This window comes from Haliotis asinina, chromosome 8 (assembly GCF_037392515.1).
Source record: "Haliotis asinina isolate JCU_RB_2024 chromosome 8, JCU_Hal_asi_v2, whole genome shotgun sequence".
In the NCBI taxonomy this organism is placed as follows: domain Eukaryota; kingdom Metazoa; phylum Mollusca; class Gastropoda; order Lepetellida; family Haliotidae; genus Haliotis; species Haliotis asinina.
In genome coordinates this window covers 43100123-43123617 of record NC_090287.1, presented here as the reverse complement: position 1 = coordinate 43123617, position 23495 = coordinate 43100123, and the positions used below count along the sequence as shown (strand labels likewise).

General features: G+C 39.9%; 1 protein-coding gene across 2 annotated transcripts in view; it reads left to right on the top strand.

Moving 5' to 3' along the window:
* Nucleotides 1-21652, top strand: part of LOC137293540 (GTP cyclohydrolase 1-like) — an 80959-nt gene extending 59307 nt beyond the window's left edge. Inside the window, exons 5-7 of one of the 2 annotated variants that reach the window (XM_067824155.1) lie at nt 216-300; nt 3923-3949; nt 18516-21647. In XM_067824155.1, the coding sequence (XP_067680256.1) occupies nt 216-300; nt 3923-3949; nt 18516-18645 (242 nt within the window). In that variant the 3' untranslated portion in view covers nt 18646-21647. Of the gene's footprint in view, nt 1-215; nt 301-3922; nt 3950-18515 lie in introns of both variants that reach the window. The other variant, XM_067824156.1, reaches the window with a different exon arrangement.
* Nucleotides 21653-23495: the final 1843 nt, after the last annotated feature.

The following is a 23495-nucleotide window of genomic DNA, read 5'->3' as shown; positions in this document are numbered from 1 at the left end:
GTGTGCGGGTATGTGCGCTATATAAGTATCCTATATCCTATAAGTGCCCATTACCATTCTTTATCAGAAAGCTTTGACACAAAAGATTACTTGTTGTTCAGAATTCTGAGTTTTTTCAAGTAACACCCTGAATGTCTTTATTTGAAATGAATAAAATCTCTATTGCAACGTCAGTTTATTGTCTTGTGAAATATTTTTTTTCTGTACAATTTCAGTGCAAGAGCGACTGACCAAACAGATAGCAGTTGCCATAACAGAAGCCATCCATCCTTCAGGAGTAGCAGTAGTTATAGAAGCCACGTATGTACATCACACATTGACAGTCAGTCTATATTTTGCAGCATAACACTGCAGCAGTCCAGACTGACTGCTGGAAATCATCTGAAAACTAGTTTCCATCGATATTTGTTGGGAAGTGATTCTAAAGTGTCTACAAATGGAATTAAGTCATTGAGCAACTGGAAATTAGACCCGTAGATTTGTATGTGTTAGCATCTGCACATTTGTGAGTAGCATTTCTGGTCCTTGACTGAGCTAGTTGTCTGCCTGACCAACCATCCTAGTTAATGAACAGGTAGTTTTGTGTCAAGAAAGTGTCTTTCAAGAATGGATTCACCAATTCTAAAAGCAGTAATGCTTACTATGAATGTTCATTGTTGTTTAAGTGATAGTCACATAAAAACAAATCACAGAACAGAGCACTTACTTTCACATAAACAGTGAGTCTGAAGCTTGTAATATTCAGAAAGGACTGGTGACATTTCCTTGAGGACTGCAAAATATTGCAATGCAGTTTCCTTGCCATTAAATTTCCCAACTGTTTGGACAAAGAAGTGTGTATAGTCTTTGTCAATAAGATGACTGCTTAATAGTGTTGGGCAATCTGTCATGGACATAACACTATTTAGCAATGATTAAGGTTTGTGCCAGATGAAGAGCGTCATGTTTTGAGGCATGGCATATCACACTGTTGTAGTTGTAGCTTTGTGTTGTGGTAGGCTGACACCACCGCAGCAATACCACAGGGTTGAAGAGTTAAAGATTGCTGCCTCCGCATCAGATTTTGGATTGGAGTTTGTCAGGCTACATGTTTGGTACATAGACCATGTGATCTGGACTTATAGTTATGAGACTTCAGTTTTGGTGGCTGAGTGGGTTATGACTTTGGGTCTGTTTGTGCTATTATTTAGGTGTCTAACTTGGTGAATGTGGGTAATTCATACAATGCCTTGCCCTCTATTACATCATTGCTATTAGTCCTGTAATTTGTGAGTGATGTCACACTTCAGATTTCCAACAGAAGTCCTCTTTGTTGTCAGCTATACATGATAAGTTGCACTTGTAATATTTATCAGTTCTCTTAACTGAACCCATTCAACATATGGCAAAGGCAACACTACTTAACAAGTCTAAGAAGCTTTTCTGTATGCAGTGGCAGCTGCTGCTGCTGCAGTATCTTAGCTTCACACATTAAAGTATTCAAGTCTTATGCAAGAGAGGAGTTGGAAGCCCATCACAGCACAAGCCCTTCCTAACTTTGTAGCAAAGAATCAGTCCTGCCATGGGTCCTTAAGACCATTGGAATTACAACAATCCTTCCCAAGATCAAAGGACAGAGTATCCTGTAGTGTCTCTACCACTCGATTAACTTGGTCATTAGTTTCAGTCAAACAGGATGTTCAGAGGGATTCACACCCAGTTTTACTTCTATGAGATTGTCTAATAAACAGGAACCTTGATTGCTTAACAAATGTTTGTCATGGTTTAAGAGCCTAATTACTTTCTGGAAACAGAAAAGTTCAGATCGGGTGTAGTTGTGCAACAGTTTCAGAAGGGGAGTACACGTATTGACATTGGCGAAAGTTATATGAAGGTCCTTTATAAGGAGTAAGTGACATTGGACCCATCCTTGGGACAAAGACCTTAAGTGACATTGGAACCTTCCTTGGGACAAAAACCTTAAGTGATGTTGGAACCATTCATGGGACAAAGACCATAAGTGATATTGGAGCCTTTCTTGGGACAAAGACCGTAAGTGACATTGGAACCATCCTTGGGACAAAGTCCTTAAGTGACACTTGAACCATCCCTAGGGACAAAGACCTCAAGTGACAATGGATCCTTCCCAAGGTCAAAAACTCTAAATGATACTAGAGCCTTCCATAGGACAAAGACCTTAAGAGACCTAGGAACCATCCCTTGGACAACGACCATAAGTGACACTGGAACCATTTTTATTCCACAGTTTCACTTGGTTGGTGAATGGTTTCAGGTCTGAAGCAGTCTCAGAGATAGTGGATTTATATCAACTGTATAGAGACTGAACTACCTTCAAGGCCCACCTTGTCCTTTGGTATGTTCTGGTGTGTTGATTGAATTATCAAACCATAGTTACCATTGTTTATAATTCTATGAATACTCTATTATATAAAGAAAACCCACTTCCTTCCATCTCCCTAATCATTTGTCTCTAGTTGATTGATGTTTAGGAACAAGTGAGGCGTTTCCATCTCTGCAAATTGTCTGCTAAAAGTGTTTCTACTGGGACAACTAGTTATGTATTTTTGATGGTGAAGAGGACTTTGATTGAAAGCCAGGAAGTTCAGTAGTAGTCTGATTTTAATGGCAAGATTTATGGCAACAAGATAATAGATGTAGTATCATCAGAATTATTGACAATGATAAATATCTGATATTTGTTTAAGTTCCATATGGATAGCTGGCAAATGTGTAAGTGGTACCTTTGTTGTCATGGAACAACTTGAACTTTTATCTTGTATCCGAAGTAGCATGCTCAATTTAGGTGTATAATTTATCTGGCATCAAATCCTTAATCATAAAAATTTTGGGCTCATGTGACTAGTGCCTGTCACACTGACAGATATTTTACATTTGCAAGCATACAAGGATGGCAGATGATAGGGCTCCTTCGCTATAATATATCAGGGTGTATTTTAGTTTTTTAAGTTTGACTGTGTCTAGTGGGTTTGTGCTCTCTCTCTCTCTCTCTCTCTCTCTCTCTCTCTCTCTCTCTCTCTCTCTCTCTCTCTCTTTCTCCCTCTCTCTCTCTTTCTCTCTCTCTCTCTCTCTCTTGTGTGTGTGTTAATTACCATAGTTAGGGTGGAAAAAAAGCAGTCAACTGTTAAATTTTAGTCAAACTGTTTTTCAGGGACTTAGAAGTCGACATTGTGTTGCTTCTTGTGAACAAACAAGCATGTGTGTTTCTCTCTAATAACAGAATCAGATGTAGCAATTACCTGTGTACAATTGTCTCAATGATCGCCTGCAATTTGACCTGGCACCAATGAGGTTTCATGCAATCTTACTATTTCTGCTGCAAAAACTGTTTGTTGATATTTCATCGTCCAGCTACAACAAATATGACTTTCAGTGAAACAAAATGTGTATGCATATTGATTTTCTCATCTTGACTACTTCGGAGGCATGTGTAGATGTGATATGACAGAAATTGCTGTGAATAATGGATGGAAATTATAAATATTGGAGGGACCCAAGATTTCACTGCGTTTAATATAAATATTCTTTTGGAACATTTTTTGAGTAAAATAGATAAACTAGATTGCAAACATGAATCCAGGTATGCATAAAACAGGTTTATTAGGAGATAGTGTAACAACAGGATTAACTTGCTTAATTTGATATGGATTTGACACTATTCTGATGACTGATCACAAGGAAATGATGAACAAATGTATTTGCTTCACCTTATCTTTGGAACATACCATTTTGATACTGATAGGTTCAAGTTTGGACCTCAGCTTATCTATGAGATCCACCTATGCATAATATAAATAGGAGCTGATTATACCAGCAAGAAACCATTCCATTGTAGTAAGTTCCTTCTGTATGTGTTCGACCACCAATAGTGTAACATCCGAACATCCTTACTTCTCTGTTGCAGTCCTCTTTATGATGTAACCCAGTCCAGGTAACGGCAGTGTGTATTCAGCATGAGCATGTAGTGTACTGTCCTTCCTACATAGTTACTTTTTTAATGTTCCATCTTTTCCACCATCACTCAGCATTATCGTAAAAGTATGAGGGTTTTAAAAAATCTATCTATCTATCTATCTATCTATCTATCTATCTATCTATCTATCTATCTATCTATCTATCTATCTATCTATCTATCTATCTCATTTATGTAACCCACAGCCATATACTAAAGTAAAGATGTAACAGGTGCTCTTACATATTGTTTACCAACACAATTGAGTTGACTGGAGATAGACTGAATAGACATTGTATAACCTGCAGTTTGTCTGCTGCATACTGATTTTCATATAGTTTGTTTGGTGTACTACATGTACTAGGCTAGGACTGCTTGAAATCACAGATTAAGTGACTGACTCAGGAACACAGCTTTCAGGGTTAAAATAGGGACACGCATAGGCAGAGTAAGAGTTAGGTTGCTATCTTTGTACATTCTCCCCACATGTGGTGTAAACATGTCCTGTGTATATATATTCACTCTTGTCCATGAACCATGTCATGTAATCAGAGTAAGCAGAGCTTTTATGTCTTTTGTAAGACATCATATATGAAGTAGGTCTCCAGAGTGTCTGGGATCCTGGTGGCAGCTTGTCTCCAGGGTGTGTTGTTCAACCACCTGAAGCACCTGTACCCTACCTTTGTAAATAACATAATTCACGAGCAGTTTTTATTGATGATCAAGGATCGAATCTTATTCAGTATACAATGTGAACCTGACCTATTGTGTTGAATCCTATCCTTAAAATACAACAAATACAACATGGTATCCAACTGACACTTCTCAACAGAGTAAGTCACTTGCATACCATTTTATGAAGAGCCAGCTGATCATACATCAGTGATGGTTCAAGCTGTTAAAAAAATGATCTGATATTTTTAAACAGGGGCATGACAGGGAGTTTTCACAACAAGTGCATACTTGTGCCATATCCATATTGATCTTCACAATTCAGGCTAGTTCATCAGAATGGATCACATCAATATCTTCTGTTCAGTATTCACTGATTAAGACAAGAATCGTCTACCTTGGCTTCACACAGCAACTGCATGCTTAAAGCAATGCAGGGGAATTTCTTCAAGAATTCCTGTAAGGTTAACACCCCCAGAGATTCCAGAGACATACAGTTATGTGAATGGCACAGTTGTTTCATAATGATCTGTAGTAGTGTAAGCTTTCCCTGAGCTTGCTGGTTTGAGCTAATTATATGATCATGAAAGCATATTTACATACAAGTAGTCTTTGTTAGGGTCTTTAGCTCTTTTGTTCCATTTCTGGCATTGAATGAATTTGATTTTGGTATACTGTGTAATACACCTCATAATCTTTCATTAATTGTCATCTGTGCCACCACCTGTACTGTGAAAGAAATACAATGTGAGCGAAATATAGCGATTGAGAATTTGCAAATTTCTAATAATATGATATTTCAAAGTCTATTGTATCTCAATTGCTATGTTACTAACAATTTTCTTGAAAACTAGGAAGCTCTATAAACTAGAAACTTTCTTGTGACCATATGGGTGAAGTGACCTTGTTTCATGTAGTGCAGGCATATTCATACACTTGTTCATGTCATGTAGCCAGCTGTTCTTTGCAAAAAAAAATGTGCTTCATATAACATTGAATGCAAATATATCTATTCTGAAATTGAATTATGCATCTTTCAGTACACATTCCTGAAGACTTTATGGTCATGGTTCACAATCTGGATGGCCTCTTTAAACCACAACTCACAATTTCGGTGTTTGCTGGAGTATGATGCACATGTTTTTTGTATGTAATCAGGACACAATCATTGTTTTAGTTTGACGTTTTCGGCAAACCTCTTTGCATAACTCTTTGCAAGACTTTTTCAAAGCAACAGTTTGTGTAAGATGCAAAAATTTGTAAGAAAAATATGGAAATTTCCAGATGTTTAAATCGTCATGGAGGCACAATGTTATAACTACGATGACGTAATCTACTGCAGGACAAGACACATGTTTCACCTCAGTCCACTCATCCATACTTGACATCACATGAACAAGATTACCATATTCACATGATACATCTGCTGAATCAGTACCAACCTTACTTATTTCTTTGATTGAGATTAGTATTCGGAAGTGACGGAGCACAGCATCTGATCACCATGTCCAGTAATTCAACTAATTTTACTTCCATTTCAAAATTAAGCATGCAAAGCTTGGTGTGGACAACATTTGCATTTACAAGATGAGAAATGTTTCCCGTCTAGTCTACACAATCAGTGAAAGGACACAGTTCAGTGTTTTGGCAACTAAAATGACATACTCTCATGTAGATGTTCTACTTTTTGTGCAAGTGTATCTTGGATGAGATGGGGCTACATATATCCTTTCAGTTTGCAATTACATGTAGCATATGTGATTACTTGGTGACCAAAGTTGTTTGACAGGAAGTGACTGGGAATGCCATGATGTTGTTGAAACCTGTGGCTTTGGAAGATGCAGTTTTAAGGAACTTATAATGCTTTCTTAGACTACATGTTATAATTTGAGGGCAACACTGTCTTGCAATCTTAGTAGCACAGCTGTAGGCATGTTTTATGTGGAATAGTTTGTTGTGAAGTTGTCACTGATTTACCAAGCATTAAAGTAATAGTTAAGGACTGAAGGTGCATGGTTGCATGTTGTTTCTTAGGTTGCTTATTGCTGATCACAGGAATTCTTCAGCCATTTCACTGTGGTCAGTAAATAAGTGAGCAGCACCGACAACCCAGTCACTCACATTAGGTGGCATGCAATGGTTTCTGTAATCAATGTAATAGGGTTGCTGTCATTTCTAAAATGCATGCATGTTTAGTTCACACCTTTACTGAAGGTGAGCTTATTGCACTGGGGTTTTATCATTAATTTAAGGATTGACTGTGTATTTCTTTCGTTGCATTGAGATATGAAACTAAAAACCAATGTGCAAACTGTATGAATCCATGTAGCGGATTTGCACATTACTGTACAGTTCTGTTGTTGGATTACCACTAGGACTTTACACAATACAGTATCATTGCCCTTGGTAGAGGGGTTCTCCTGATTTACATTTGTCCTGTTTGACCTTCTATAACAGTACCACAACAGTATCACAGAAGCATAAAATGTCTTATTGTTAATGGCCTCAGAAAAAGACAATGCTATATATGTAAGTTTTCAGCATATAGAGGTGACAGTGCCAGTAATTCCCATAACTGAATATTCAGAAGTCTTGGTGCTTAAGTTGTTATTGAACAATGGCATCCTGCCTCATGAAATTCAGTAATGGTGATCTCCAGTAGCCATATATCTGAGATGTTCACTTGCTGGGAATATACGTGGAGTGCAAATCACAACATTCTTCTTGCCTGTCTTACAGAAGTGATGAAGGGACATTTGTCTTATATGTCCAAGCATGATGATCAAATGAATTCATCCTAGGTTGTATTGAGTGAAGGTAAATTCCCTTCCCTCAAAAAGACTTCAGATAACCAAATAAAGACATTTGCATGGGTGACCATCCTCAACATTTTGATACTACAGAATCTGATCTAATAATTTCAGGCCTTCCAGACAAAATTAATGATCTTCAATCTATATGAAGCTTGTGGTCCTTGGAGTCCTCCTCAGTCCCTTAAAATGCTTTGATCAGACATAATATGTTACCCATTGTCTTGGAACACAACCAGACATCCTCCCATGAGATCTGTCATCAGCCTGAGATTGAATTTTGACAGGCTTTTATGCAAGTCCATAAACATTGCAATGTCAGAAACGTTCGGTACATGTTATAGGGATTGTATGACAGTTATAACTGGCGACCCACTTTGTTTGGTAGCTGGTATAATATATTTACAGCAAATGAGATTGAGATTGTTGTATAAGTAAACCCTTGATATGATAATGGGTTTCATGGTGTCCGGAATAGAAACAAAAACTCCCTCGGGCCTGATTGCGGGAACTGTTCCTCGTATATAAATACGACAATGTTCATGTTTATGTTCATTACCCCAGCGTATGGTTTACCCATCCATAAGGATAACCTCAGTTTCAGTGGCATTTCCAAGATAGCATTCTATAATCAGTGTGGAATGTAGGTTTATGCAGAAATCTGTATTTCCAAGTGATGTGGAGGAAAACTAAATGTTAATGTGACTTGTTCATTAGTGGGGGCAAACATAGAAACCCTATGATCTGGTTTTCGGAAAAGTTGTATTGAATTCAGGGCTTGAGTTGCAGTCATCCAAATAGTCCCATGAATTTTTACTTTGATGACATAGCCATGATCATCTAAACTTAGGTAGGGGTAGATAAACGTAATGTTATTAAGCCAGTCAACTCTTGGTATCTCCTCTTGTCGTTGGTACTTGTTTTGTAAAAGCAAGGCATATGAAGTGTTTTCTGTACTGGGTTGATTGAATCCTTGTGTGTCCCCGAGATCAGAGAAGGCAATGTTGGCAGTTTGATTCGGGTTTGACACATTGCCCATGGTTATGCTTATGAGAAGATTATACGTAGTTACAAAAACGATTTGGTGCAACCTTTGTTGAATTTTTCTGTTTTCACAGGTACAGTTCTCAACAGCGTGGAAGGATGTTCACCTTGAACATTGTCAGCTGTGCACAGCTTTTCGAGATGAATGCACAGTTGCAGAATACGGCATGAGGTCGAGGAGTTACCTGCCCATGATGGTGGTTTGCAGCGGTATCTCATTGCATCGCTCTGGCAACACAAGCGTTCTGGCCAGAGATCGGCTCAATCTCACGATGGCTTACCCGTTGTTTGATAGCACAACCATCCTATTTGAGTTTCATGTTGAGTTCGACTCCCAGAGGTTTGAAGATTTTGTCGTTGAGTGAGCACATGGTAGAAACCATGGGTCAGGAGGTGTTTGCTGCTGGTTGACGAACGGTTGCAGTCATTGATGTTGGGTGGTAGTTGAGATCGCAGAGAGCGATTTCGAGTTCCCTCAATGTGTTATTGATCACGTGCAGCAGTGGCACAGGCTCACCACTCGTCATTCCTGAGAGGTTGATATACATGTCACACCCATACGAGATACTGTCATGTACGTTCAATATGTCCACACCAAAGTGCAAAGCGGGAGTGTTTTATCCTAAAAGCAGAAACGTCACTGCTGCACAACCCAATGCAATTCTGGCAGAATCAACTCAATTTAGCTGTGCGGTGTGCAACAATGGGGTGCTGTGTGACCTTGAACAGCATGATGAATTGAGTCTGTCCATCTTTTATTTCATGTGTCTTACAAGATCAGGCGCATCCTGAAAGAAAATCCGGACCCGCTTCTGTGGGATCCATCAACAAACGATCGGCATGCAAACAAAGGGACTTTGGATGAATTCATAATACTGAATATGGGTATGGTAGAGGGTGCTTTGTGAAACAAATTGGAGAAGATTTACTGCATAACACCATACTCCACCATCAGTTTGGTCTTCCAAGTAATGAAATGGCCTTGCCGGGAGTTGGACCTGTTCGGAGCACGCACTGTGAAAGAAATCAACAATGAGTTACTGAGACAAGATTTACTAGGTCAGGACTTTGTTGAGCAGTGAATGGTAAGATAATTGTAAGAATGTTAAATTTGGTGTCACTTTCACCATTTCAAGGGTGGTTAGATACGTCAAAGGGGTACGTGCACGCTGGCACCATTCAGTTGAACGATGCACTTCTAACATACATCTGGGCTGTGCTGGGTGCACAAACGCGTCCAGTATCCTCAGTAAAGGGACTGCTTATGATGCACAGAAACAGTTCATGACTAGCGTCGAGGATGCCATCGTCAGAACAATTACGTTACCAATGGCCATCCAGCGATAGCAATATGCATCCGAAAGTCGACTGCGAGTTCGGCGTAGGATTATACATGGCTCCGAGTAACATGCAACTGAGGATCAATACAGTGGTGGGCTATAGCAACGAAATCATCATTGCAACGGCTGATCAAAGCTGGGAATCGGTCCTGAGATCAATGTGAGTCACATCACCACCACCACCAGTGAAACAGGTATCAAAACACCACCCTCATTCCCAAAGCCTAGCATTTGACCCACCTTACCACCATCCCTATCACCAGGCAAACATCAAGAACACATCGGCCATGAAACAGCGTTCCTGGTCATGGAATTGCAGTCAGTTTGTGCCTCATTAGGTCACAAATTCTTCAGCAACGACGTATAGCAGATCAGCCATGCTGATGACGGCTGCCCACAGTTTTTGACCCAACCATGTGACCATTTTCAACAATAAGCTAAGCAATCAAGACACGATGCTGGCAGGGTTTTCGGCCAGGCTGGCCAAGGCTTCCCCAAGTGATTTCAAATGTTTTTTTTAATCCAATTTCTAACATTGCGGCTTCCAATCGGGTCCATCTCTCCTCTTGTAAGTCTCACAATCTGTTCTCAGTGTGATGTCTTCGTCTTCCACTTGTTCAAGTTTGGTTGTCTCATAAGCGTTCTGTTCGTCGAAGTCAGTTTTCCCAAGTTGTTCACGAGTTCACTGCGTACATGTTGTAAGACTTTGTCTAGCCTTCACAGTTCTACGAATGGAAAATTTGAAACCTGGCAAGCATTCGTTCCAGTACGTGGACAGTTACTGTTTTCGATGCTGTCCAATGTTTCTTTGGCACGTTAGGCACATCACACACATAGTTCCGTCTCCAACATTGCCGAGTTCGGTCCTTACGTTTTGCAGATCTTGAACGATCTGCAGTGGAAGTGCTTTGGGTCGTAATCTTGGAGGTTTAATTCATCGTGAAGGAAATGAACACCATGTTTTCTGGCCAGAGTAAACAGAATGAGCGTTTTTGTCATGCAGGTGTTCATGAGATCGATCTTGTTATCGATAACATAACAAGCTTGGAATAGTCTTGATACGGTGGCTTGATGAAAGTTTTATCTTGTTTTAAACCATTGTAACAATCGAGTTAGTTGCTCAAGACATTGCTCATGAGCAAGGTGTCCTCATCACTACCATCATGGAGCAATGGAGTTCTCTCACTCAAATCGTCCATCTGAATATTGTCGTAAGCACTTTCTTTGGCCGTGGTTGTTCTATTGAAGATGTAAAAACCTGCAATCAATATATCCACAATGTCCCTGGCCTACAGACAAAAACTAAATCCTTTCCTGAGATTGAGAGAACTCCTGTGGGTTAAAGCCATACATCAGTTGGCGACCATCACCAGCAATCCAAGCAGAGCACAATCGATGAGAAGCAAACTATTGGTGCGTTTCCCCAACCTGGGTGAGAACAACGACATCATCCCTGAGATGGCTTGCATGTCCTTCCAGATCAATTAAGAATTTAACAATGACAGACGTCAACTCGTGGGAACATCAACGACAACAACATATTTTTCACATATGAAGACCTCTGGATAGTAATGAGTGAATGGGAAAACATGAAATACCAGGGCATTTGTACAGCCAGTGTCCCTCAACTCAGTTGCGCATGGGGTATTCTTTCGACCAATCCGATCTCACAGACATTGGCTGGAATATGAACTCACCTTTATTTATTATAGCCAGATTCTGAGGGACAGGAGTGGCAGCTACATCGTTGACAAGATTTTGTTGGAGTTTGACATGGTCATGAACCCGCAATTGGCCTGTCAGTTTCACAACCAGTATTAGCCATCTTGCATAATCGCAAGATCATCCCAAACAAAAGCGACATGTTCTGGAATATCGATCTGAACTTGCCTGCACAATCAAAGAAGGGCATTTTGATCCTGCCACTGAAAGCATTTTCGATGTTTTTCAAAGGGTCAACGAAAAGCATTAGAACCCCAAGATTAGCAATGTCGAGGTCTCTGTCAAGGGCATGCCAAATCAGCTTTTCAGGAAAGGCATGTGTGCTTACCATCAGTGGGACGAGATCCAAAAAGTGCTGGCAGTCAAACACCACCGGTAATCCACGCAATCATCAAGAATCGTTGTCTTACCTATGTGATGCTTGGAGAGTACCTGATGACCAAGTACAAGCTGTGGTTGGACAACTGATCCACAGATGATGATTGGTTGCACAGCAGTGGGCATTGCATCAACACGACAGCTAGGGGATCACCATCCAGATCACAAAGAAGGCTCAAGCCACTGGTAAATTAAATCCTTATTTGTACATGATCGTGGATGCACAGCTGAACATAGACAATGGGCGATTCCCGCAAGCCATCTTTATAAAATTTGGATATCGAGCTACCTCTCAATCCACATTGTGCTATCGTGTGCGGTCCGACGGGCTGCGGGAGGACCGTAATTGTATTGGACATGATGGAAGGGTATTATCGGGACGTGTTGAATCAAAGTGTGATTCTATGCCTCATTATACACGGCAGTCAAACATACACTGAGAGAACCTAGGTGATGAACAACACAGAGGTATATTAGATTGACCTGGGCATGCCTTTACAAGACTGGTTGCTAGCCTTTCAAGAGAAGGTCGAAGCAGAATCAATGCTGTTCATCATGGACGTTTTCAGTGCCAACACGGAAATCATCAAAGACATTATCATATTTATTGTCTTTGAAAAACAGTGTTTGGGTTCTCATGCAAAACTTAAACTCAGTCCTGAAAGGGAACAGAGGCAATGGATTGCCCTGTTTCACTGCAAGGACAGGGATTTATTCATGGAATGTTTGTGAGAAAATGATGTGATGCCCACCAAACAAGAATGAGAATGTGTGAAAAAACAGCTCTCTGAAACAAAAAATGTGGCTTACGCAGTAGCAAAATCAAGCAACCTGCTTAGCAAAATAAAGCAACCTGCTAATCAAATTACATGTATGCCCCTATGGATGTATAAAGAAACTTTGTAACTTGTCCGAGGGAGAGGTCGAGAAACTGTACTCAAGAAACAAAGCTTGATTCAGCACTGAAATGATGAAAACCATGGAGTCAACGATTAAGCAGTGTTAAGCAGCAATCACATCATCCTTCCATCCCGTTCCACCAGAACATTGAATGTATTTGTGCAAGCATACATTCATCGGTCACGCCTTGAACACCCTCAGCTGTGAGTTGTATCACCGGTATAGTGTGTTCTTAGCTCTCATGACGGTGGCGATGATCACAGCAAGACATTGTCAACGAAATGCACAATCAAGGATAGACAAGATGATGGAGCTGAACAACACCAAAATGATGCCAGGGGAGGAGGAGGAGGAGACAACACCCTGCCCCATGATTCACACCATCACCAAGAAACCCAAGAATCTGAAAAAAGTAGCCACAAGTAAGAAAGGGGGGTTAGCAAAGCATCGTTGTCAATCAGCCCCACCATGGATGTCATACGCCATCATGGCCACTGTCATGGGGGTCATGCTGTGTCATGGTCCGCGGACTGGCCATAGACTACTCAGTCTTTAGCAAAATGATCACCAAACAACCGGCACCCAAACTGTGACATGCTCATGTTGGCCATAGGCTACTCACTCTTTAGCAAAATGATCACCAAACAACCGGCACCCAAACTATGACATGCTCATGTTGGCATGTGGGCCTGGTGATGGCCACCAAAGACACGCTCGTCAAGCAAGACATCTTTCCAGAAAACATATGAAAGGAAAGGCGTCAAAGTAGGACAGATTACCCATGGCCATGGTCAAAGTAGGACAGATTACCCATGGCCATGGTTGTGTTGATGGTCCACAGGACATTAGTCAATACTTTGGCCTTTTCCTGTAGCAATTACGATCGGGCAATGATGCTTAAATTGAAGCGGAGTATGGAGGCCCTGGAGCAACTGCAGACAATCAATTTCATCAAAGAGCAACTCCAATGCGAAAACCATGACGTTTGGACATTGATGACGCCATGCAAGAATACTGCATCCTCACTGGCAAACAGCCCAAACCCCTTGGCGATGAACGCACTCTTTCTCAGTATTACCCCTCTTCCTCAGGACAGCAAGATCGTTGCACTCTGCCTAGCTGCAACAGTGTTCATTGCGAAACAATTAGGCTAAAATATATCCAAGGGCATATAGCGAAGATATAGACCCACTTAACAAACGTAACTGACTCCTCAGAATAAAAATTTTTAAAATGGAAAAAAAGAAAAAATAATGCGCTTCATTTGTATCGCAAAAATCACTCATTAGACAGTTTACTTTGCGTGATGACATACCAGATCAATTAGACATGGGATTTTTTATGTGGATATAACAATCTCATTAGACATTTGATTTTGCATGTGCCTATAGCAATCATGACTACTGTCAGCAAACTCAAAGTGATGGTGAAAAGTTGTGAACTGTCTGGTTATTCTCGCATGAGGAAAACTGAATTGTTGAGCTTGCTGCACATCAACTGTGACAAGCCTCCCACCATCAAAGAGCTCAAAGTTCGAGCTAAAGAAAGGGAGTTTAGAGGTTATTCTGAGGAAAGCCCAACTGCTGACCTTGCTTGAAGACATTGAGCTGGTCGACATTCGCTTCACAATGACAGACCATGCCGTGGGAAGTATCAGAGAGGCTGACAGATGACCGTCCAGTCTAATATTGACATCATCGACGTTAAATCTCTGATCACCAGCAAACATCACGAAGAGTTGAAGGATTTAAAAAGTGTAAAATACCAGATGACCCTTAAAATGTTGCTCAGCAACCAGCATATGGGCTGCAGTACCGAGTGCCTCGAACCTTATTTCCAAGGCAAGCAGGAAGTCGTCCTTCAATCCGATTTGATCCCTTCGACCCTTGATACATTGTTGCAACACATACAAGAATCACTGGAAAAATTTACCCATAGAGGCTCAGGATGGGTGGAGGACACCCTTGATACCATCTACCTACATATTTCAAACTACGTTATGTTCCGAGGTGGATTGTACCTAGATGTATTCCTGAAAACCAACTACGAGCACTGAGATCTGCTATGTTACACACTGTTTCTAAAGTGGCATACAGACCCTCGAGCGATCTTGCAGATGGTAAAGCACCCACACCCATCTCTCAAATAACGAAGGTGCAAAAAACAAAACCGTTTAGCCATCAAGCTCCAGGTCCGATTGCCAGAGTCAATTTATTTCTGAGAAAAAATGCGAAAGGGGTCAAGAAATACGTGGTGAAACACCACATCAAACACACCCTCTTCAAACAGGCTCTCTTTGATAAACGCTGAGGATACCGCCAAAGCTTGGCTTTAAAAACAAGCCATCTGACAAGTACATCTGCAGGCTCCCCTCTTCATCCCAAGAAGAAAGACATTACCATACTCAGTTGTACCCATCAAGTTGACCTCTTGTTTTTCCCCCACGACAGGGTGAGAAGTACAACATATAAATACGCCCTGATCATCGTGGAGGTTGCCAGTTGCTACAAGGAAGCAGAGTCGTTAATGACCAGAGATTTGAATCATGTTGATGAGGCCTTAGAATAGATCTATGAAAGCAGTCGCTTGACCTGGCTGACTAAATTACAAGTCGATCCCGGATGAGAGTCCATGAGAGCTGTGTCACAGCTGTTAGTGAAGCATGACGTCCAGATTAGATTAGGCATGGCTGGTGCATGAAAATGTATTACGTCGATCAAGTGGATGTCAAAGATGGCGAACCAAATTTGTATTACTTGAAAGATGGACCAGGTAGAGGTTTCGTCTGAGAGGAGGTGATGATCATCCCTCACGACGCAGTATTACCCTCTTGTTATTAAAGATTCGTCTCTGTCTCTCATTATCAACATGTGGAGATTGATCGAGATTGTTCAGACGCGTCAGGATGGACGTCCATGGACTCCATGGAATATTTACGCCGTGATGCGTTGCATCATCAGTCAAGGGAAATTTGTCAGCCTGTAAGATAATTTAGCTCACTTGGACACTGAAAGTTTACAGTGTGTGATGGATATGTTCATCGATTATAGCTTCGAAGCCAGAGAAGGCACCACCCCATACTCCTTATTTCCACTTCGAGGAATTCATGGCAGACCCACAACTCCAAGTCATCGCCAAATATTACAGCTACCTTCAAACCAAGGACCAAATTCAGGGCACATCTAGGATGGCTGTCACCCCTTCCCTCGATGTTTCGTAAGGGGGCTAGGAGGCTTAGATCCCATCAGTGGTTAATGTATGATATCGGATGATAATCCAGGTCATATGTCTTATTCCAGACAGGATGTCATGGTATGAAGTATTATCATAGTCTTCACCTTCTGTCTTTCGTGTCAGCGGGTCTGGCAGTAAACAATCATGTGTAGATGGTTTTGTGAAGGAAACACAGTCTCCTAGTGGTCTATCATGAAAAACTCCAGTCTCTCTAAGGAACACAGTGCAACAGACATACTCAAATTGTAATGTCTTGAGGCACCAGAATGGTGTGTCTTCAAGCTGGATATCATATCCAGAAGTGATGTCAAGGATGTGACATCAGGAAACTTAAAGTAATACACCAAAGGGCGACACATGCAGGAGTGGAAGTGCTGTCATTGGCACTGTAAATGACGTCATAACACCTAGTTGTTACATCATGATACAGAAATGACATTATAGAAGTGCTAATACAAAGGTACTTTAAAGAGCAAGAATCAGGCATTGTGCATGATTTCTCACTGTGAACCTACCATCTGGCCTGTAAACTGCAGTTATGATATAATAGATGTAAAGAAATAAACAAACAGTAGTTTGTAAGAATACAAACAGTAAGAATATTACCTGTATTACCATCCAGTGGGTGTTTTGTATTGGATAGAAGATTGTCATATAGATTTTGCCTATGTTACTGACCTGGTGCAAGAGAATCCAGTCAAAACCTTAAAAAGTAAATGTAATTTGATTTCAGAATCAGGCAAATATATTCTTAGTCAAAGTTCAGGGTTACTTATTTCAGCCCATACTTCATTGGTAGATAAAATAGAGAGTACCAGTATGCGTGGTAACAGGGATTTTCTTGTTTGAATCAAAACTTACTACATGAAGAAAATTGTGTGTCCAAACATTGAGGCTGTTTTAAGCCTGTTTCAGTGTAATCAGTCATTAAAAATAGTCATGAAAAATATACTCTTCTGCATCCACCAGTGTGCATTTGGGATTATATTTTTATCCATTGAATTACGTATTCACCGGATGTCATATTTTGTGTCCATCAAAGTATGGTGTGAGCTGTGGAAGTACACTGTTGATCACTTGTAGAAACTAGATTACACAACATACAGGGCCCCGTTTCACAAAACTCTCTTAAGCCTAAGATCTCGTAACTTTTCTCGTAGCATCCGTAGCTCCTATTTTACGATATAGGAGGTACAATGGCTACAAGAAAACTTACGAGATCTTAGGCCACAAGAGTTTTGTGAAACGGGACCCTGATCTTATACAGAAATATCGATCTTAAACTTATTATAGCATCAGTTCATACAGTTACAGGGCTTGACTGTTGTAGCACCAACCCACACACTGCTTTGATTCCTGTCACCATGACTATATCTATTGATGTGGAATTTACTGATAATCCATAACATGTCTGCTTACGCTTAATCGTGCTGATCAATGGCTCTTCGGCTTTGATAATCAGGCTGGTATTTATTGATCATTCAGGTCCTTTGTTATGGCTGTTGTCAACTAATTGAATTAATCTGAATGATATGAACCTGAAATAAATGCATATAGACACTCCTCTCAATCACTGGACATAAATAAACATATGCATCATGGGAAATCACATTGTGTGTCTTTAAAGTTTCCCCTGTAGAAAGTGCCACCTGTCCTACTCCTGTGCATGACCAGTGCCAGTAAGTGTTAGTTATGGGTAGGGTCCTCACTGGTTTCCTATATTGGACATGGCACTCCTATTACATGTTTGTCATGGACTTTCTTCTTACAGTGGACATGGTGCTCATGTTGGACATGGGTCCTTACTGTCTTGCTATGTTGGCTATGGGCTGTCTTCTCCTGTTGGACATGGGTCCTTACTGTCTTGCTATGTTGGATATGGGCTATCTTCTCCTGTTGGACATGGCACTCCTATTACATGTTGGACATGGGCTGTCTTCCTATATTTGACATGGTGCTCCCGTTACATGTTGGACATGGGTCCTCACTGTCTTCCTATGTTGGACATGGGCTGTCTTCTTATGTTGGATATCGGCCGTCTTCTCCTTTTGGACATGGGCTGTCTTACTATATTTGACATTGCACTCCTATTACATGTTGGACATGTCTGTCTTACTATATTTGACATGGGCCGTCTTCTCCGGTTGGACATGGCATAGTGTAGGATGTTACAAACCTCACTGCCTTCTTTTTCTTTATTGCCTGATCACTTGTCCATTGACATTCATTTCTACATGTTATCCATTCATTTCTACGTGTTAGCATTTGATTTATATGGCAGCATTCACTGTGTTATCAATACTTTTCCAGAACTTTCAGCTTCCAGCTGTATTTAAGATAACAGATTGAAGAGGATTATAGATTAGACAGTGTATGTATGTTGATAGTAATCAGTCACATGTTACAAAATATGCACTCCTTCTATGTGTGATGTTTTTGTTTCAGTCACATGTGTATGGTAATGCGTGGTGTGCAGAAACTCAACAGCAAGACAGTGACAAGTACCATGCTGGGAGTATTTCGGGAAGATCCTAAAACAAGAGAAGAGTTCCTCTCACTTATACACCGAATCTAAGTGGCCAGTGCCTCCATAGTCTGCCTGTCATTGGTCTTCACAAATAAGTAACAGTGAAATGAGAAAGCAAAGATTCATTAATTATTTTTATGGATTACATATTGTATCCCATATAAAGTATACTGAAGACCATGCATGTGTATGTGATTTGGTTTTGGACCATCTGAATAGTGGTTTTGTCTTGCCTTTAAGTGTTTAGTGAACAGGTGAAAAGACAACACAGATACTGCTTTCTACACAGAAAACTGATGGTGATGGACTAGTCATTATTATCGTCAAGTGGACAATATGAAGTATCTAGCTGGATTAGCTCCTGGATAGTCAAGTGATAACTTTTTGCTTTGGTGCATTTATCGATGCCAAGTGATTATATGTTTGAGTATATGCCTGCACATGGGTGTTGGTGAAGCATACAATGTTTTATCCGAGTATATACAGATATACAAAGAGATCAGGAATATATGTGGGGTTGTTTTTATGAAACTTATGTCATCATGACCAAAAGATCACTAAAAATATTCATGTTCCAGCATGTTATATTCAGTATGTTGCATGTTATATTCATTATCAAACCAGAAGATGGTCATGCCTCATCTGACTGAAAGACAGTGTGTCTTAGGAACATACATTTATATCAGTTTTGTGTGAAATTGTTCAGAAATATTGACATGGTAAAGTGAACCTATGAGAGAATTTAAATGAAAGCTATCAAAACTGATTTATATCATAAATATAGTGTGATATGTTACTTACTCTGAGTCACCCCGTCAGCCATGTGGGAATCCTAGTCATGGCATGTATATGTATTTTCCAGTTCATTCACTGACTGATTAAATCTAGAAGTCTTTTGGTACTGTCCTTTTATGTCATCAGTATTTATGCAGAGAATATTTGAATACCCTTGCTGATGGCAGCTTGTTTGGTGGGTGTCTAAACGTTTTTCACATACATACATGGCCAGGTGAGCTACAACAGCATGTTTTGAAGGGAAATAGTTTTCTGATACTCAAACTGAATGTTAATCATAACAGCACAAATTGATGGCATTTTTGCATATGTAAGCAGCTGTTGCAGAATGTTTTTTGTTTTTCTGCAAGAAACTGACAACTATATGTCCTAATTTCATAATCTTCAGTTTCTTTGAATTTTTAAACAGAAATTTACAGATTTTTACATTTCTTTGATATGCGCAAATATCATTCATCTGTATCCATGAATCTGATATAGAACTTGTACTTTGGATCAACACAAAGCTAGCATTGTCATGATGAATTTCTGACATTGGCCCTTGATCATCATCAGTGTGACTCATTTTTAAATACTGACCCTAAAATGATTTATCAACTTGCTCCAGCTTGCTCAGAGATTTATATGAATTGTGTTACAAAATTATTGATCATTGTATCAACCTTCTGATACCATAATCTTCAAATGTGTCACTTTGTACTGATAGTACTGAGCGAGATTTTGTTGCTATTTACATAGATATTTACATATTTGTTGGGCTCTTCATGATTGTGTTCAAGTCTGTTGACTCCAGATAATTATTTTGACTCAGGGGTATTTCACTCCTCAAAATTGAAACTGAGGAGTAAAATGCCAAATGGAAGTATAAGGAGGAGTATTTCAGGTTGCATGGATCAAGAAAATGTCCGAGTTTGAGGTGTCTACAGAATAAGGTTCCTAGTAAAACAATTCTGATCATGCTTAACTTCTCTTAGATCATTTGACAATTTTGATGTGAGGCACAAATGAATAATGCTGCTTGGTTGTCAATTTCCTTACATGTGTAGGCCCTTCGCTATCCCACACTGTTTTCATCATAAACTGCTCACAAATGAAAGTCTTCTCACAACATCATCTTACTCCATATTCAACCACTGGAAATTTAACTTCAACCAGAAATCATTTTGTCGTTGATATTCCCATCATGTTTCTTCTTACCACAGATTTTGAAAAAAATCAAATCGTAGATAATATCAAACACTAACTTTTCCTTGCTAATGGAAACAATTTTCCATTAAAACTATGTTTTTTTTCAGGTTAGCTATTCTTACTCCACAGGAAATAAATGACAGTGTGCCTGTAGCTATTGTCCATTATATGTTTTCCTATGCTGGTGTAGGACCATCACATAATCTGAAGTAACTCTAAAGCTGTATTATTGATTATACAGACCAAAAATGTTGTGATAGTAATTTTAAGGTTGTTTAATGGCTAGCTTTTAAAAAAACCAAGTTGTGCCCTGATTGTGGATTAGAAATATTAACAGAGATCATTCAGAGAAACTCAACAATATTGGCTTCAGAACAGACAACAATCACTATTGGAGATCTGAAGATCAGATGCATAGGACTGAAACAGTATTTTCACAGGTTTGGTTCACACATGTCAACGAAATCTGAGAAAGCTATGTACATCTCTCACTCACTGATTTGACTTTTTATGTGTATATCTTAATTATTTGTGTGTATTTTATGCAGATTCTCATTTTTTCTGGAACCCTGCATCCACCATTTCAGCCATGGTCATTTTACATAGTTCAAGACTTGATTCTTGTCTTAGATTATATTTCTATTTTATGCATAATGTTACCATTCCTGTGATCTATATAGAGTTTTGGCTGGCATATTGTCTGCTAGTTCACGTTTGAGAAATCTGTACACAACAATCATTCAACCAGAAGTGATAAGAATGATCATATTCAGTTTTAGCAAGAGAGTGTATGTTCGTATTGAATTGTTACAAGTCTTTCACAATTCACATTTTAATCCCTGATGTTTTAGTTCACATTTTCTGTTATATACAGTTGTTGTCTTCTAGTTGAAGTTGATTATTGTACATATATGTATATGTGAGTCAAAGTAATATATCAGTTACAGAAGAGACAATCTATTGATAATGATTAAAAAATGTGGAGGACCAGTGGTATCTGCATGGAGCTTTGGACCAGCTCTATCTACATTAGTCTAACATTCTCTGAATAAATAGTTTAAAAAAAACCCCTCAATTTGATGTTGTCTTTGGGATATGACGAACGGAAAAGAGTCCATAACTTGATCCTTTGTGTGGTAGAAAACTTGCCTGGTTATTTGTTTAGACTCTTCAGAAAACATGGAGTGAGTAAGTATGTAAAGTTGAGTATCATATGTCACAGTAACTTTGATGTTGGAGGTAAGTATGAAGTGATGCATGTTTAATGTTTTCATTTTGGTGAAATCTACAAGAACAGGTTTGATACCGACAAACTAACCAGTCTATTCAGGCCAAACCAGGAATTGAACATACTTTAGAGTCAAGTCCGTTCATCCAACAGTCGACTTAATCGGATGCTTTTGTTGGTATATAAACATAATTTACTCTCATTTATTTAGTCAGACATCCTCGTAAATCCAACAATTTTGCTGTGCAAATGGACAATGTCAGATTAATGAGACTTGACTCTATATAAACTGTCATCATGCAACCGTTATACAACGTGCTCAACGTCAACAAACTGATCTTCCAACAAACTGATGAAGATCGGTTCATCCGGGTCACTCATCTGTAGAATCGAACTCAAGCAGCAATAGTAACAGCAACTGTAGTGCATGGATCAAGGGGAGGACTGTCCAGCGACACGATTAGGTATCGTCTTTGGGCTACAGGAACCCATTGCCGACGGCTGTATGTGGGGCCAATTTTGACGTCAACAACGTCAGCGACGTTACATCCCTCACACAGCAAGGACGTCCATGGATTATCTGGCATAGAACAACATGATCCATGTTCTTCCATGGCCGTCTCTTTCCCCGCACATGGCTCCCACTGAACATTCTGGGACGAAATTAGACAAATTAGACGTAGGATTTCTGCAGGTAGATATCCACTGGAAGATTGGTGTTTGAGATTGGTGTATGAGTGGAACCACTTGCCTAAGGCATTCTTTCATGTGCTAATGTTCCGTATGGACGTCAGATTTCATGCCATCGTCTTATGTAGGATCATTACGTCACTTTCCCATGAACATTCCATAAAAATAACATTTACTTTCATGAAATTTCATTTTTTTCGGAACTTGCTTTCCTTTTGCTGTTCAGTACATGTTTCAATACAACTAACGCGACAGTCGCCTTGCACTGGCTCCGAGTTTCTTTCACCGCTTGTGAAATCTGTCTCTATCGTCATGCTATCTCGACCTGTTATAAGAAGCTAGCAGCAGACAATAAGGACCACTACGTTGTATCACCAGCTTGATTGCATGACACCACTGTCGTCGCTGTTAATGATGTCAATAAAACGTATAATGTGACACATGCCTGTGACTGCTGATGATACCTGATGTTCTTGAAAAGGTTAGTCCGTCTTGCCCCTCAAGCGGTACCCAACACAAACAAGTGAATTCATGGCAACACGAAACAGATTACGCACTCAACCCAAACCACAACTGAGACGTGAGACGTCAAGTCAGCAAGACAAATATTTCCAGGTGGCGAAATACGGAGTCGGTACTACACTGGCCATTTAGTAACAGAGTAAGTGGTGGCATCACAAATCATGAGAGGACACAATGTATCATTGTAACTGGCAGTGTTAAGTATTGCGGACACTGATTGGGATGGACGGCGTGGTATGTTCTAACCTTTTTGCAAATGCAGGGATGTAATGTCACCCTACAGTAGCAGGTTACAATTTCCATCTGAAACACTGCATACCCGGTAGTAGACCTTTTATGGCGGTGCATCCCTGTTTCAGATATCCATTAAGACTATCTTCCCACTAAGAATGTTGGAGAGCCGATTCATTAAACGTTTCCAAATCACATAATGGACTGGAGTTCTATCTTCTTCAGACCTTTATGCCAGAATGTT